Here is a 16,438-nt window from a genome sequence, read left to right as displayed (position 1 = left end):
ACGTTTCACCGTCGTATCTTTCTGACGTACTCGTGCTAGGTTTTATTTTTTCGACTGTACAGTTCGCACGATATTCTGTAAATCCTACGAAATCCTTATCGCAACCGTTCGTGTTGTCTCCATCCGACGCTAGCGCGGTTATGTCCGTTGTAACCGATTCGTCTAATAAATTTTTTTTCATGACGACGGTATCCTCGAGACAAGAAGGACTCGTGCCGTACATTCTTTACTACTTTCCCCGATAGGAACATTAAGAGATCCGTTTCTTTTTTCGACTACAATCGGGTTTGCAAAATCAAATTGAGACTGATCTATTATTCCCTCTTGCTGAATTTCTACATCTATCTTAAACACCTCCGGGAATCTATTATCTTCTAAGTTTATTGATCGGTAGATCTATTTACGATGGATTAAACATGACATGATGGTTATTTAACGTGAACTAAATACTAAATAGTAAATTCACAACTCACAACTAACAGTTTACAACAATATGGTTCACCCTATATTTCTTAGACCATTTGTGCACGATACTACACTAGTGTGCAACCAAACAGGGCAGATTCCTAACTTTATTAAATACATAGGTTCTTGTCTATGCTAACGTGCAATCAAACATGGCAGATCCCTAATTTTATAGGTTCTTGTATATGCTAGCATTTGCCACCTTTAGCACTTGGCCGTATGGTGCAGCACCTGTACTGTGAAACAATTGTAACTACGAACATGAGCATTCTCATTTCTCCTCTGTTATAACAATTTAAAGGAAATATTAAACCTCCCTCTGGCTTTAGTCGCAGACACTAAAGGAAAATTGGCAGCATTTACAAAGTTTATTCGCGATGCAATTAAAAGATACATTTTTATCATTCTATCATTCCATGATTTCAACCGACTTTCAAAAACCTTTCTACAAATATGAGAATAAAATATGGAGGTAGAAAAGAAGCGCACATAGAGAAGTGAAAATAATGTCGAAATTTTATTGGTTTCCTTTATGAAACACTCTGGAGTGAAAGAATTCCATAATGAATTCCGATGATGTAGTATCAAAATGTGTTTTTAATAAATATCAATAAAAAATACATTACACAAAATATCTACAATGATTACAAAGATCGATATAAAATTACATGTCGCTGGACAGCACCACCATCCAAGACTTATAAATGTACAAAGTAGCAATCGTCGTCATAGTTTAATCGTATTGTTAGTAATATCTATTGTAATTAATAAATATTATAATTATGATCCTTTTTTCCTCGAGTACTCCGATAGAAAAATATCCGTAACAATTTCAGTTGTTAGATTCTAAGCATCATGCATTTCCAAATTAGTATAAAGAAATACGTAGCTTAATAACATACTGCTAGTGAAAATTATTGTAGCCGCGTTAATAATAAATGGGTCCATCGAAATTCAAGGAAGCGTTTTCGTACATTGAGATTCGATAATTAATATTTGCGTAGTAACAGAGATATGACAAGGCACTCTTAACAAGTCCATTCTTTTCAGCTTTACTTTTTTCTTTTCTTTTTTTCTTTTTTTTTTTTTTTTTGTGAAAACCTTTTGCATGTTCGATGTTACGCCTCAAAAGATACGTATAATAATTGTTGACATTAATTTTTGACATTATAATATTTTTATCACTCATACGCTTGGGTTAAATTTATTACATCAGTCGTAATCATTTCAAAAACTTTATGCGTTTTAATCAAATCCTCAATAACGAACTATTCGATAATAAAAAAAATATAAAAACTTTTGGAATACATTATTTCTTTCTCAATGAATTCACTTTATGTAATTTTTATTGTTATGTCGTACCTCAAATAATTATCAGCGATAGTCTATATAACAGAAAGATTATACAAACATAAAGATTTTGCTTGAACAAAAATTCTGTGCCACCGTATATTTTCCTACCAAGTCTTCGGTCATTTCTGAATTACAGAATTGAAACAATAATTGGAAATATAGCGTACAGAGAATTGTAAATTTCATAATTGTTTTCTTACAGTTACATTACCTTAATACTTTCTTGTATTGTCGAGAAATATTGTATAAATACAATGAAGTAATGATTAACGCCATTACGGGGCATACTATTGTATTCGTTGGAATATAGAAGCACCATCGATTTGCGATGTAATCGTTACGAGAAAAAAAACTTTTCGTAAAAATTACAACGCTGAATATCAGATCAAGGAAGATATTGAATGACTGCAAACGCTCTAATATATTCTGTAAAAGTTATTTTCTTATATATGTTTTTGGATCAATAAATTTTACTTCCTTTGTAGACATATACTTCTCTCTTCCTCTTTTTTTTTTTTTTAATTAATTTTCTGCGTAAAATCGAATTATTAACAAAATTTAGCTGATTGATTTCAACTGATTTATAAAATGAGTCATTCATTATTTTCGATAAATATTTATCTGCTAAATAACAAAAATTGTTACTTGCTCAAAGTTTTGCAATCAGCCAATATTCCTGACACTTTGACTAAATATTTATCTACAATTTTCTTATTTCATAGCTCAGTTAAATAAATACATTTCGTCGAATTACAGATTGTTCCAAGGAAAGTGTCCGAGAAAAGTTATTTTAAAACGCTTAACGTTCAAGATAAGATCTTGGGCATTCTCCTTGAGGTTTCGCTCATACCTTCAGCAAGAAAGCTCTAGTCAGAAAAGCACTTCGTCTCTTAAATGGGCATACCGACCCCTAGTGTTATTTTCGTATTTATTCAACGCCACGAACTTTAAAATATTTTCTAGTTCTCGTGATTTTCTACTTTGCATACGTATGGAATTTTTACAAATTCAATTCATACTCTCGCTAGGCAACTTTATTCTGTATAGTGGTTACGTTATTGTTACGCACTAATACTGTTCCGTCTAAAATGACATTATTCGTTATAAATTAATTGAGTAAATTGTTTTAAAATCATTGTTATAGTAAACAAAACAGTATGTATGTTCGTCGGATTAAAATACAATTTCTGTGTAGAACAAATCTTTACACTTTGTACTAAAATATGTAAAAGCCACGTAAATTAGAATGGAGGATGATTTTGTACGATTTTGTACGTGATTCGAGTTCGAAGGAAAACTAAAAGTATTTCCTCTTAATAAATTAAAAGTCGGTTTAAAGAATTGTATAAAATCGTCGGACTTCGTTCATATTTTACACACGATTATGTACAAAAACGAATCACTATCGTGTATGCGTATGACTATAAATATCGAGCATTACAGTAGCGAGACGTTGTAAAAATTTCAGAAATAACAACCTTCGTAATAAGCACTTCGGTATAGTAATAGATCATTGGTATCGTCTAGATTTTCATCATCTTAGATTTTCTTCGTTCACTTGTAATACTATTACAAATTGAGGAAGATACATATCCGTTGTTTTGCAAATTGAAAATGTAAACGAGGAAAGATCGTCTTATATCATACGATAAATAATTAAAATATAAACACGATTACATGTCTCAAGAATAAAACTTCTCGATACATTGCTTAGTCGATACTTACAATGATCCAAAGCTATTCGAGTATCCACTTTTTAAAAATCCGCTTTGGTTCGTTATTGATCGACTATGTTAAAATCGGGTTCGATAATACCTTCTTTCTAAAAAGAACGAAACATGGCAGTGATCTTCGTAATTTCCATTAGAATATCTCGATATTTCGGAATTAAAATTTACGCAGGAACTCAGTACATTCGAACGAATAGAAATGTACAAACCGCAATGATTGTGTAGGAATAGATCAACAAAAGTTTGGCTGTAGGTGTGTTTTAGTTCACTGATCCTCGGAAATCATAGGATGAACGACTGAATTCGATTTCTATTCTAACTGTGAAATATTCATTTCAATCGCTACAATCATTATTGTAGGAATGTGTAAAAACAGAAGAAAACAGAATATAGTTTTAAATTTCCAACGGTCCACTCTACAGCTAAATAATAATGGATCGATCGACAGACTTTTGACAGCCGGCAATCAGAAAAAGATCTTTTAAGGAACAGCACAGATCACTCAGTCTCCACCCTATCGCTCGAGGACTAATGCAATCACCAAAGAATCTCGTTACATTCGCGCAAAAGCTCCTCGAACGAAGAACGAATCAAACAAGCGCCTCCGTGTGGTAATGATGGTAATGATGATGAATATGTTCGTGAACGTGCTTCCTACCGGAGCTCGCAGCGGCGTTCTGCGAAAATTCTCGTTCCAACCAACGAACGACTTGGACCATAGCTCTGGCCTGATCCTGTTCCCTGGTCGCATGCTTCAGTTGATGTTTCTTGCTCGACTTACCACACTGTTGAGGCGTTTGACCAAACTGCGTCTCGTTACGCTGAACGTTATGATTGTTGGTCGGAGTTTGATTAACAGGGTGCTGATTGTTCGATATCAGATTGCCGCCATTACGATTCGCGTTAGCTGGCGCAGTGGTTTGTTGATCCGTATAGACGTTCGGGCTGATCACATTTCTCGGTAAAACTTGAGGTTGAACGTATGCTCGTGGCGGTTGCACCGTCGTGTTATTCCTCTGAAGTCCGTAGTGTGCTCGCGTCTTCCTCAGATTCCCCCTATGCTTCGCAGGTACCTTGGAGAACGACGTGAAACCCTGAGGCTTTTCCCGAGTAGGCTTATGGTAAGCTGTCGCTGTGGGCCGAGATTCCGATGGTGAACGACAATCTTGATTGTAGTAAGGTGAAGCCTCGACATGTGGGGCTTGGGATGGAATGCGCAGTTGCTCGTTCTGATGTCGTTTCCTGGTGTGTCAGAAGAGTTATCATATTTTTATTATTTTCTTCGAGCGAACAGAAAATAACAATTTTAAATTTAGTTATTGTTATAGCATATATTCGGTTGATGATATTAATATAAAGAAATCTTACCGATGGAAAAGGAAATATTATATTTTACGTGAATATATCAAATTTTTGCGAATACTATCAAAAAAATAGATTCTAAGAAAAGATCGATTTAACTCACTAAAAATTATCTGTATTATGTATCCTACACATAACATATGCGACATATATTTACGCGAGATATCAGAAAATGTAGATAAGACTATTGAAATGGAATAATCTTGTTAGGAATTTCTATTTGAAATATGTATCTATTTGCGCTATAGTTCCTTTTCTTCAAGAGCACGCCATACGATTTTCTATGCGATTGAACGCGAAAGACGTACCTTGATGTATGAAAACTGAGATTATTCTTTTCCATGTTCGCCTGAATAATTTCCAAGAGCTGTTGCCTTTGTAGGGCACCACTGCGTTTTCGTTGATTAGTCGTGAGAAGTGGCGTCAAGGGGGAAACTGCGGGAGAAACATCACTGTCATCGCTAATATCACCCTCGGAGCTATTGGAATAGGGTGATGGTAAATGAGGCACGGGCCCCACCCTTTTGCGTAATTCCTCCTGCTTTATTCGATTTGTTCGTGCGTTTTCACCGTCATCCTCGCTGTGGGTATCCACCTCCTTCTCTTCGTTCTAAAACAGCATATAAAAATAACATATTTTTATTTATCGAATGTGTAACATTACTTATAAATAACATCATTTAAAAAATATACAAACACTCTTTGATATTTGTCGTATGCTACGTAAAACATACTTTTATCGATATGTACTTATTGTCATGCGCATTAATCTGGCGTCGTTTAACATTAAAATATAAAAATTCCTATCACAAACTTATCTTCTTTACATTTCAAGATTCAAATAACTACCAAACAACAACGCGCAGCTGTTTCATTCAGAATTCCGAGAGTTCGAACACCCCAACAATAAAAAGGCAATCCGCGAGGACCCCTGTTACATCTGTCCAACATCAATAATAAAAATAAAAAAAAAGGAGGATAGGGGAGAAAAACGGATAAAGAAAGAATCAGAAAGAACAGACCCCCTCCCATCCCGCGAACGATAAATCTCGAAAGGCAGAAATGATAAATCCGCCACTAGCTTCTAGAATTGTCGGGTTACGAAAGAAGAGACGCGGCTCCATAAAAACCCAAAGCCTCGAATCCTCGCCTCGTAGGGGCATCAATCTTACCTGGCAACGGTGTCGTGGCACCCTTCTCCTTCTAGGAACTCTACGTAAACCATGCGCGCCAGTATGGGTCCCGGCATTGTTGCAGGACGCGTGCTTTAAATGGCAGCAGGACGAATTTCCGGAAAAGCTCGTAGCAGCAGCCGGCTGCGTGGACGCGTTCAAACAACCGCCAGTCGATCGTGTCTGGCTGGTTCTCTGATCTGGCGACACAGTCAATTTCACCTTAATCGTCTTACTGCCGCACGGTGGTACCTGGATAGAAGCGCCCAGAGTATCGTAAATGGTAGTAACCAGGCCAGCTATATCGTCCTTTGTTATCTTCCCGTGGCCGTCGAAATCGTACAGGGTGAAAGAGAATTCTTGCCGTCTTCGGTCACCCTCCGCTACCGAAACGTCGCATTCGAATTCCTGCAACCGGACCAACTTGAGTAATAAAGGTTTCAAGTCAATAATAAATAGAGACGGGATGAGATATGTTATTACTTGGAATATGTAAATCGTGCAGAGTCTGCGATCTGAGCAGTATTTTATTATTGATTCTATATATTACACGTATTGTATACATTAAATTATTATTATCTTCCATTCGTATCTTATCGCGATAAGTTAGTAAGTTCGATAAGATACTTAGATACATATATTAGGTTAAATTATAGCTCAAGAGAATATATTTTATACCGAGTTTGAATCGCAAAGAATCTAATGATACGGATTTGTTGTAAGGATGGATTACGTTGTATAACAAGATGAGTTCAATCTCTTAGGAGATCAAAATTTGTTCTAAAAGATCTACTATCTTTAAGTTTGCAATAAAAGATTAAATATGGTGTTAGAGGGTTAATCGAGGATTAATTTCGAAAAAGAGTTCTTTAAATTTAAAAACTAGTCGTTACACAACAAAAACATATGTTCTATTGTTTCCTCTTTAACAAGCAAGGCAGTTAATAATACCTCGAAACTGAGTTGCTTCGTTGTACTAGCGCTCGGCTGCTCGTCATTTCCGGTGGCCGGTGTAGGACTGGTGGAAGCGTCAACCGCGACCTGTGGTGCCTCTGTTTCTAATAGAATTGGCTGGGATTCCGGTGGCGAACCGCTACGAGGTGCCGAGACACCGCCAAGAAGTTCCTCCGAGTCGCTGCCTTCCGTATTACCAACCACTGTAACCAAACGATCGTTAACTTCTCAGTAATAAATGGATGGACCAAAGATTTAACCAATATTTAACCACCCTCTAACTATCTTAAGATAAACTACGACAAAAGCTATGGAAACTGTATGCAAATGATACTGTATGTTATATAATAATCGTCGATATTCGCACAAGTGGATTACACTGATATTTTAACGAATGAAATTTTATTTGAAAAGAGATGCTGGTTTTATGAAAACGAAGCTTAATATAATTATAAGATCAGAGTGGTTCTACTCGTTTTACGCTAGCTCGTTAAACATATTCCTCTTCATAGCTTTGTTTTAAGTTGCATGAAGTTCTCATCAAAGGGAATGAAACTGTTATCTACGGTCGAGCGGCGGCATCGCTCGTAAACAAAAGTCAGAATCTCAAAGGTATCAAAGTAACATCCTCCACGGTAAAGCCTATATTTATAGTCAGTTTCTGAGTGCCACTCGGTACTTAAGTTACGGAGTGTAGGAAGTATTTTCGGACTATTTTGAAGGGGATGTAACTTTGAATCACCAGAAATAAATACAACAGATCGCCAAACCTATCTCACGGTCACGTTTTTTTCACATTAAATCGAATCCAACGAGATTGTTTTTTACGTGTCCCAATCTACTGCGACTTTTAAAAGAAGAAAAGAGGGAAGAGCCAATAAAGACCAGAAACAAAATAAATAGAAGATAGGCATGAGAATAAGATGAAAACAGAAAGAGTCGACGGCGTTAAAAAGATTTGAAAAATCGAGCAAAAAATGATAGAGGAAAAATTTTAATCGGCGGAAGCGTGTCTAGAAATTGATGGATGCGAACGCGTTTAAACGCGTAAATTACAGATCAAAGGGTTGCTGTTTCATAATTACAGAGAGACCGGATTCCCTGTATAAAAGTGCAATTATCTTTAATGCATTCGGTCTATTGCTCGGCCGAAATTATTCGCGCGGTGCGAGCGAACAAGCGAGCGAACGAATTAACGAAAGTTCCACTGAAAGGGATGGCGAGAACACATCCATTTCCAGCGTTTATTTCAGAAACGTTTTGCACACTCGCCGAAGCAAGTGTAATGTATCTTTAATGTGTCTGCATTACACTGCCGTTTACCGTTACCTAGACGCCTGTGTAAAAGCGTTCTACGAAATGAAATACTGAAAAGATATCTTTGCGCAACTACCATACATAAATGAGCATCTACGAAACACGACACGTCCGCCATGATGCGGTACATGGAGCGCCGCTTTTTACAAAATTTCTAAAGTTTTCACCGACGATGGAAGAGGAAATGAATCGTTTAAAGCGGCCGCGGCATTATATTTCCTGGACGGTTGCATCGAATAAACTATATAATTAAACATAAAATATTTTATACGCTGTGTATTCGATGGAATATTATTATAGAGTGTTTCCATATCTAATACTTGTTCTTGTAAGATATGCAAATTCTAGATCTAGAAGAATGTTCGAAAATTGGCAAAATAAAATTTGGAATTTTTATAATATAATTTTTCGTACAAAGAATTTCGCCAAGTTCGCTAATAAAAATAGTTATTTATTACGTATTTAGTAAGAAGGTGTTAATTCGTATACTCGTTGGTGGTAAATGTAGAACGATAATAAAAATAAAATTTGGAATTTTTATAATATAATTTTTCGTACAAAGAATTTCGCCAAGTTCGCTAATAAAAATAGTTATTTATTACGTATTTAGTAAGAAGGTGTTAATTCGTATACTCGTTGGTGGTAAATGTAGAACGATAAGATTTGAATGGCAAGATCAATGTAAAGGAGTGATAGGGAGCAATAAATTTGGAACGACCTCTTTCCCACCCACAACGTAAAAGGAAAAGAGAATCTTAAGTAAAGATTTTATCTAATGGACCTCGCCACACACGTAGGGACAACTGTTCAAAGGATTTTCTATATCTAAGAATTTCGTATACACGTATCGAAAGTTGGGAAATTGAACGCCGATATAAAAAAATTTCATCTTCCTATTTTTCTTACGAAACACATGAAAACTATCTGTGAAAAAGATGCTTAGCTTATTATTTTTGTCAATTTAATTGTTTTATATCTTATCAAACAATGTCAATCATAATACTAATTTGTCAGTATCAATGATTATTAACAAGGTCTAATGATAAAGATATAAATAAATAAGGAAACAACAGAGGTGTAATTTAACGCAGCGTTACACACATTGGTGAACACTTTTCTTATTTCGTAATCATCAGTATAACGCAATAAGCAATTCAATTAAGAGGGAAAGCTTTTAATTTCTTTTGGAATTCATGGATTGTAATAGGCGGTCGTCCTACATGCGTCCAACATCCAGCCATAGTAAAAAGAACAAGCTGTAACAACTGTCAGCAATTACTGCTCGGACTATTGATCAATGAATATTGAAGATGCATGTTAGAATTTTACGGGGGTTTTGCAATAGGTGCAAGAGTTTAGAAAATTCAGTAAATTCAGTTCAGAAAATTCAGAATAAAAATTTCTTTCGGAAAAGGTAAACGTTTACAAATTTTGTACAGTTCCTGTTAGTTCTAAATTTTTATTATTTTAGTAATTAAAAATTTTTTAGTATTTCATCGTATTATAGTACTAAATTCCTTGTTATTGCTATAATATTTTTTCTCCACTCGATAAAACAATGCAAAAGGAGAAAAACATATTGCAGTTCCAATTAAAATACAACTACGCGAATGTAACATAGCTAAACGTTAGAATCATTTAAGTTGCTCGGATCGGATTCTGTTGCAAGTTGGCCGAGCAATCAACCAAAATATTAAGGGAATGCTCAATACATAATCGGGGTTCGATAAAACGAGTTCCGCGGCGATTCGAGTTCCGAGTAGCCGGAGAATGTTTCGAGTGCTTTGGCCACCGTTTACACGTTTCCCTTCTACGATGGTAGGCCGTCTCTTCGGTCTCGAGGAGGCTCCGCTTTTATCTTAATTCACGCGATACATCATTAAGCCGGTGCAGCGTGATTCCAGTAAAATATATACTTAAAAACGTCGGCATCAAAGGGACCGCGAAGCAACGATAATTAGCGATACGAAACTCGTAATAAACGAAGCCGGCCGCTAATTTCAATTACTCGAGACCAACGGGGGGAAAAAGAATGAAAAAGGAGGGAAAAAACGACGAGAAAACGCTTGCACACGCGCGCAGAAAAGAGAACGAGGAAGGAAAAAGAAATAACGAAAGTGAGACAAGGAAAACCGAAAGTAGGGCAGAGATAAAAGAAAACACGAGAGAAAAAGGAAAAAACAAAACCAAAAAATTAGAAAAAAAGAGAGAGAAAGAGAAGAAAAAGCGGGATAATCGTATCTGCATAAAGAAACGGACGCATATACGCGTATAATGATACCTGCCGTGTGGTAATTACGCCCGTAACTCTTTCGTGGGGCGAGCGTTAAAGACCCAAGACACTGAACGCACCGGGGGAGAAAAAAGGGAGACAAAGAATGGTAGAGAGCGAAAGAGAGAAACAGCGGGAAGAGCGTGACAGAGGGAAGAGGAAGAAACATAGGAAGAACAAGGGGAAACTGAGATGGAGAGCGAAGACCACAGTGGAACGGGTAGAAAGAGGGAACAGAGAGAAAGAGAGAGAGAGAGAATCTTTGCTTTGATATCAAAGGAATAGAGAATAGCCATGGACGCCTTTTATCTAACCACCGGACTAATGTATGTAACGAACTTGCAAGGTCTCGATAATTAAACTCCACCCTTGACGCGCGACCCTCCTCCTCGTGCAGCTACGTGTATAATCTATAGTACGTGTATATGTAGTCTGTAGTACTATATATACGCTGTGTACGAAAGAGCGCGCGAGCGCGCGCGTGTGTTTATACCGTGTGTGCCGTACCGCTTTTGCGCCCTCTTGAATGAAAAGCAGCGGGGGAGCGGGACACAAGCGGCTTCTGCTTTCTTCTTTGTATATCACCCCTTTCTGTTTGCTCGGCTCGTAACTTTTATCATTTGCCGACGCAACAGCTTTCCCTATTCCTACTCATTCGCCTCTCGACTCGTATGAAAATTTTGCCCCGCGACGCAAGAGAAAACACCCATAAAGAGGAACGCCGTAAGAGAGCCCGAGATCGGCCGATCTTCAAAAGCGGGATTCGCTGAGCCGCGCGCCTCACCCATAGACGGGTCCCAGCAATTGTTCCACGATTTTCGATCTGTTTCTCTTCCCAACGACGCGACTGTAGGACAGAGAATAGAGATAGACGACATGGAAAAATATTGCGTTAGTTCATTCTTGCTTTTACTTCTCTTTTCTGTCCCTTTCTGACTTTTGTTTTCCCTTAATACGATAATTTTTAATCAGTGAGTCTGCATGGCTTTGATTTGCAGTATGACAAACGTAAGAGACGATTCGTAGATTACGTAATACTAATATTCGGAATGAAATGAAATTTGATTTTGTCTGTAGTGAATATAAAATATGAAAAGTGAAACATTATGGAAATATAACAAGTAATATTTATTATACTGACGAATAAAATGATCAATTTGAACAAATTTTCTATCGAATATCATGGAATATCTGACTTTTATTGAAATATTTACTGTTTTTAAATTGTTATTTAAACTAGCGACTCTTTATTTCTGAACGATCCACTTGCAAGATGCGAACGAAGATCTGTATCAATTAAAATTTTTCGAATTCTGGAACGCGGCTAACTAGAAGCGCGTTTTATTTTTACCCTCCATCTTACGAGTAGATGTTAGTCTTCTGGTGGTACATACATAGCTATGTTTGTTTCATTAAAGTAGGTTTACAAGTGTTAAAAATTATGGACTAATGACATGTTAAGTGTTATTTATACAACTGAGAAACTGTTATCCCTTTTGCACTGAAATTTTTTTCGAATAACTAAAAATAAAATTAAATAAGTAAGATAGTAAATATTAAAATTTGCCACCTTTTTCTTTAGAATATCATAGTTAAAAAGTATAAAAATAATTCACCGGTGGTTTTTGATAGAATACATGGCGCATTCTTTTCATCGCATATCTTTATTTGCATTTATAAAATGACTATGTTATTTCTTATAGTATCTATACATATTATGTAAATGTTTTTTTAGTTTATTGAAAGATCGTTACCATGTAACGATAAAGTAGTTATTTGCTGATAGAGTGCCGCCTTCGATATCAATATCAATCATTCAAATATTTATCTTCACGCTTACAATATTTTACACATACGAAACTAAAAATGATAAGTGTCAATGCGTATTTCAAGCGCTATTCAACTTATTTCTATCTACTCTTTTTGAAACTAACAATAAAACAAAACATATATTTGTATTATTATTACAGTTTACAAATAAGTAACTGCACGTTCAACTATATTTCAACTAATATTTAACATTCATAAACGATTATATATACTGTTTCATAAATATTATACAACTAGTATAATGACGTACTGTCTAAATAGAATCTATAACATCATCGATGAATTTATAAAATATGTACCAAATAATATCAAGTAATACCAAACTGTATAACAAACTGTAAATTTCGTCTCTGAGTCGGTAATAACCCATAAAAGTGGTTGATGCGACGTTCAATAATTAATTGAAATAGAAAAAAGGAAAATAATAAAAATATTTATCATTCAATTGCGTCAGAAAATATTCGAAAGCTCTACAAATTGTTCGAAAAATAAGAAACCAATGACAGTTAACAGACAAATTTTTAGCAGAACAAGGTTATAGATCAACGGGTAAGAAAAATGCAAGTATGACGTAACACCACGTGGGATCCACTTCTGTCATACTGCAGTAGCATCATCGAGAAACACGCACCACGCGGCTCGCAACTCGGGCAAAATATCACGCCTATAACCGGACCCTGACCGAACAAATCCGTATACGGTATATCTCGATCTATCCATGCATCGGCGATTTCGACGCACATCGATATTTTGACGTGTATATATGACAAAAAAGGAACATAAAGGGAGAAAAAGCGGGGGTCGAATGGATAAAAGTAGACGAATAGAGTTGATAGCGAGAAGGACAGAGAGGCGTCATAGTAGCTTACCAGAAAAGGGTCTATAGCCAGCGAGGAACCTTGCCCGCCACCACTTTACGAATCCAGTAGCCATGAGACCCTCATGCATCCACAAACGTTGCGCACACTTTCCTTCCAGGCTTCTTGTTCCGCCACTTTGTTTTTATTTTTCTTCCCAAACTCGTCACCGTATTAAATTCTTCCTGTTCCTTCGCGTCGCAACAGCCAGCCGTATGTCACTATGACGATCGACGAATATCGCCGTATCCGATGTTAAAAAGCACGGCTGTGTTTTCACCTGACAATCATTCGTCGTTCTCTCGTCGTGCCCGATTTCCCCCGTGCACGGTTCACCGTAGCCACTGCTAGAAATTGGAAAACAAATACACTTCCGCGAACTTCATACTCTCCTGATAACAGTCGGTCGACATCGGTTGATCACACAACGATCGACGTGCGCGACAACGCACCGAACGAACGACACGTGTTTTCGAGGGTTGGTTGCAGCGTTTGAAGTTACGACTTACGACCCAGTCGGCGCCCAGTCAACTTTCTCGTCTTTTTCTTTCTATCTTTTGTTTATCGTGCTTTCGACGCAAAGGCGAAACGTTCGTGCTCGCATGCTCGTTCCCCTGTCACTGACTTTCAGTTACACGCACGTAGGCAGCCGTGTGGCTGCGAAACGAACAACACTCGGTGTCGAATTTAATCCAGGTAAAAGCGACGAAAGAGAAAGAAACGCGGTCGCGACGAGAGAGGTCGGTCACACGACATCGCTCGACTCGTGGCCCGACTACGACTACGGACGATCGTTCTTGCCTAAACCACGTTCCCCGTAATTCCCTTTCCCCTTCCATAGGGCGCTGCGTCGTCAACAGTGCCGAGCCGTGGATACATGGGCCCTGAAGGTAGGAGGCGCGGCTCGGAACCTCCGATTCACGCTCTTTCTGTCCGTCTCTCTTTCACCTCCCTCCCTTTGCCACTTTTTCGTCAGCTTTTCTCTGTTACTCCATCGAATCCGTCTCCTTTCCTTTCTCTTCTCCTTCTAACTACACCGGCCGTCTCTCTTATTCTATTCCCTTCTTCTTCTCGTAATTCCATCTTCCTCTATTTCCCTTTCTTTCTGTTTCTCGCGTTCTTCCTTTTCTACGTTTCCTATCCTATTTTCTGTGTTCTCTCCGTCTTCCTCCTATATAACCTTCTTGCTCTACCTCCATCTCTTTCCCTCCCGTCTTCCTTTTACCTTCGTACTCGTTTTCTCGTACTAACCACGCGTATACTTTCCTTTTCTCCTGATCTTCTCTCTTTCCTTTTTGTCCAGCGAAGGTCTATGAGAGAGGCAAAGAAGGATAGCTTCGTACGGCTGGTGGGGTTTTGAAAGAAGCCGATGATGGTTCAACGTGGTCTACGACGACACTAAATGTCGACGCCGCGACGTCGAACGGCATGCGTAAAAAGGGAACCGGGGGCCTCCTAAGTATTTCGATTATCGCGGTCGCAAACAAACCTTCGCCGGATTTTTGCGTCGGTGATCGCGCGCGGACGTTGCTCCGATTCGTACGCGGAGAAAGTTGCTTTTAAAGGATTCGGAAAAACAGGGCTCTTGTCTGAAAGGACCCGACGTCGAATCGTTCCTGCGGGCGAGATTGTCGCGTCGTCCAAGTCGTAGCTAGAATCCCGTAATTCGTTAGAATGACGCACAACCAGACTACTGTACCTTCCGTCGCGGCAAACTTCAACCGATGAGTAATGGTTTAGGGTCATCTTTGGTTTTTACTTGGTCCACGCTTTAATCTTCCGTCCACCAGAGATAATGATAATTATTCTTAATATTTCGACGCTACGTTATAGCAGAATATTTATCGTACAACATCTTCTGTTGCTTCTGTTAACGATCTACGTAACAAAAACATTCGTTTAATTGTCGTTTTAAGGATGAATGATAATTAGGCCAAAAATTAAGATGGTTTTAATAGAATTAAAATTTGAATAACTGTTAATAACTTTCTAAATTTTAATAGGCAATACCCACTATATTTAAGGAAACTCGCAGCGTTTCCGGAGTTAAGCATAATTTGAGAAAGCCGAGATAAATGCCATGCTTCCTAAGCATTTTACTATTTGTTTTTCAATTATTCAAGGTTAAAGTGCATAAATGTAGTAGTGTAGTGGGATAAATGGGAAATACTCTTTTTGGAGACTGTACCCGCACGCTATTATCTCCTAGCGGTGTTTCAGAAGAAACATAGGCGTCACCTTTGACAATGTAATGAATGAACTTTACCGAAAAGCACTTTGTCATGTATACACGAGATCCAGTAGCGGTCTTTCGTGTCTCTTGTTAACATAATTCTGTGTCAAAATCATTATTCAATTTTCTACTTATCTATTAATATTCATTTTCCACGTTTCCATCAACTTGTATCTAATTTACACTAATCGATATATATGCACAACGATTATAACTCCCTTCTTGGAACAAAACAAATCAATAACAAACAACGTGAAACATTGAAATTTCTGTTGTATCATTCATATCGTATCGTCGATAAAGCTATTGTATTTCGTCAAGGAAGACGATAACGCCTACGTACAGAAGATATAATGAAAATTTGTTCGTACGATAACGTTCCAAAGAATCAGGATCGTTGAAATAACAATAAATCAGGAAAACGAAAAACACGGTCCCTGAGTAGCTGCGCCATTGGCTTGACAAGTACCCCCTTGCTCTCCCTGTACGGAAAGTCTCTACCCACCATGCCACGCTATGCCGTGCTGTGCTACGGTTTGCCGTGCCATCCTCAACCGCGTAGCGTGGCTAGTTGTTTCTTTTCTTTATTCCTTTGTCGGAAAGTCGGTGGCGAGTCTCGTTTTTAAGAGAAGAGTAGAGGGGAGGAGGCAAAAGGAAAACGACAACCGCTCAGCAGGGGCTGAGGAAGGAATGGTCGGGCCGGGGCTAGGGGGAGGGGCACGGGGAGGGAGGGAGGGCCACGCAGCAAGGAGAATAAAACGTACGGTTCAAAAACTCAGTACAGACTAACCTCGAAATAAAGCCGGCAACTCGCTCGGGAAAGCAAGGCATATCTATTAATAATAAACTGTTTTCAGTGAACTGTCTTCCTATCGTCTGGAGAGAAAGGAGAG

General features: G+C 37.9%; 1 protein-coding gene across 1 annotated transcript; it reads right to left on the bottom strand.

Annotated features, from left to right (window-relative positions):
- Positions 1-1,044: 1,044 nt before the first annotated feature.
- LOC126918127 (uncharacterized) lies at positions 1,045-15,001 on the bottom strand. Its single transcript, XM_050725779.1, has 5 exons — positions 13,325-15,001; positions 7,034-7,239; positions 6,083-6,490; positions 5,219-5,520; positions 1,045-4,790 (listed from the first exon to the last, which is right to left on the bottom strand). Exons 1-5 carry the CDS (start codon positions 13,401-13,403, stop codon positions 4,139-4,141), a joined length of 1,647 nt encoding a protein of 548 aa, XP_050581736.1. The 5' UTR covers positions 13,404-15,001; the 3' UTR covers positions 1,045-4,138.
- Between the last annotated feature and the right edge of the window lie 1,437 nt (positions 15,002-16,438).

Source organism: Bombus affinis, chromosome 6, assembly GCF_024516045.1.
Source record: "Bombus affinis isolate iyBomAffi1 chromosome 6, iyBomAffi1.2, whole genome shotgun sequence".
Taxonomy (NCBI): Eukaryota; Metazoa; Arthropoda; class Insecta; order Hymenoptera; family Apidae; genus Bombus; species Bombus affinis.
The sequence above is the reverse complement of the archived record's forward strand: the minus strand, read 5'-3'. Positions and strand labels throughout refer to the sequence as shown.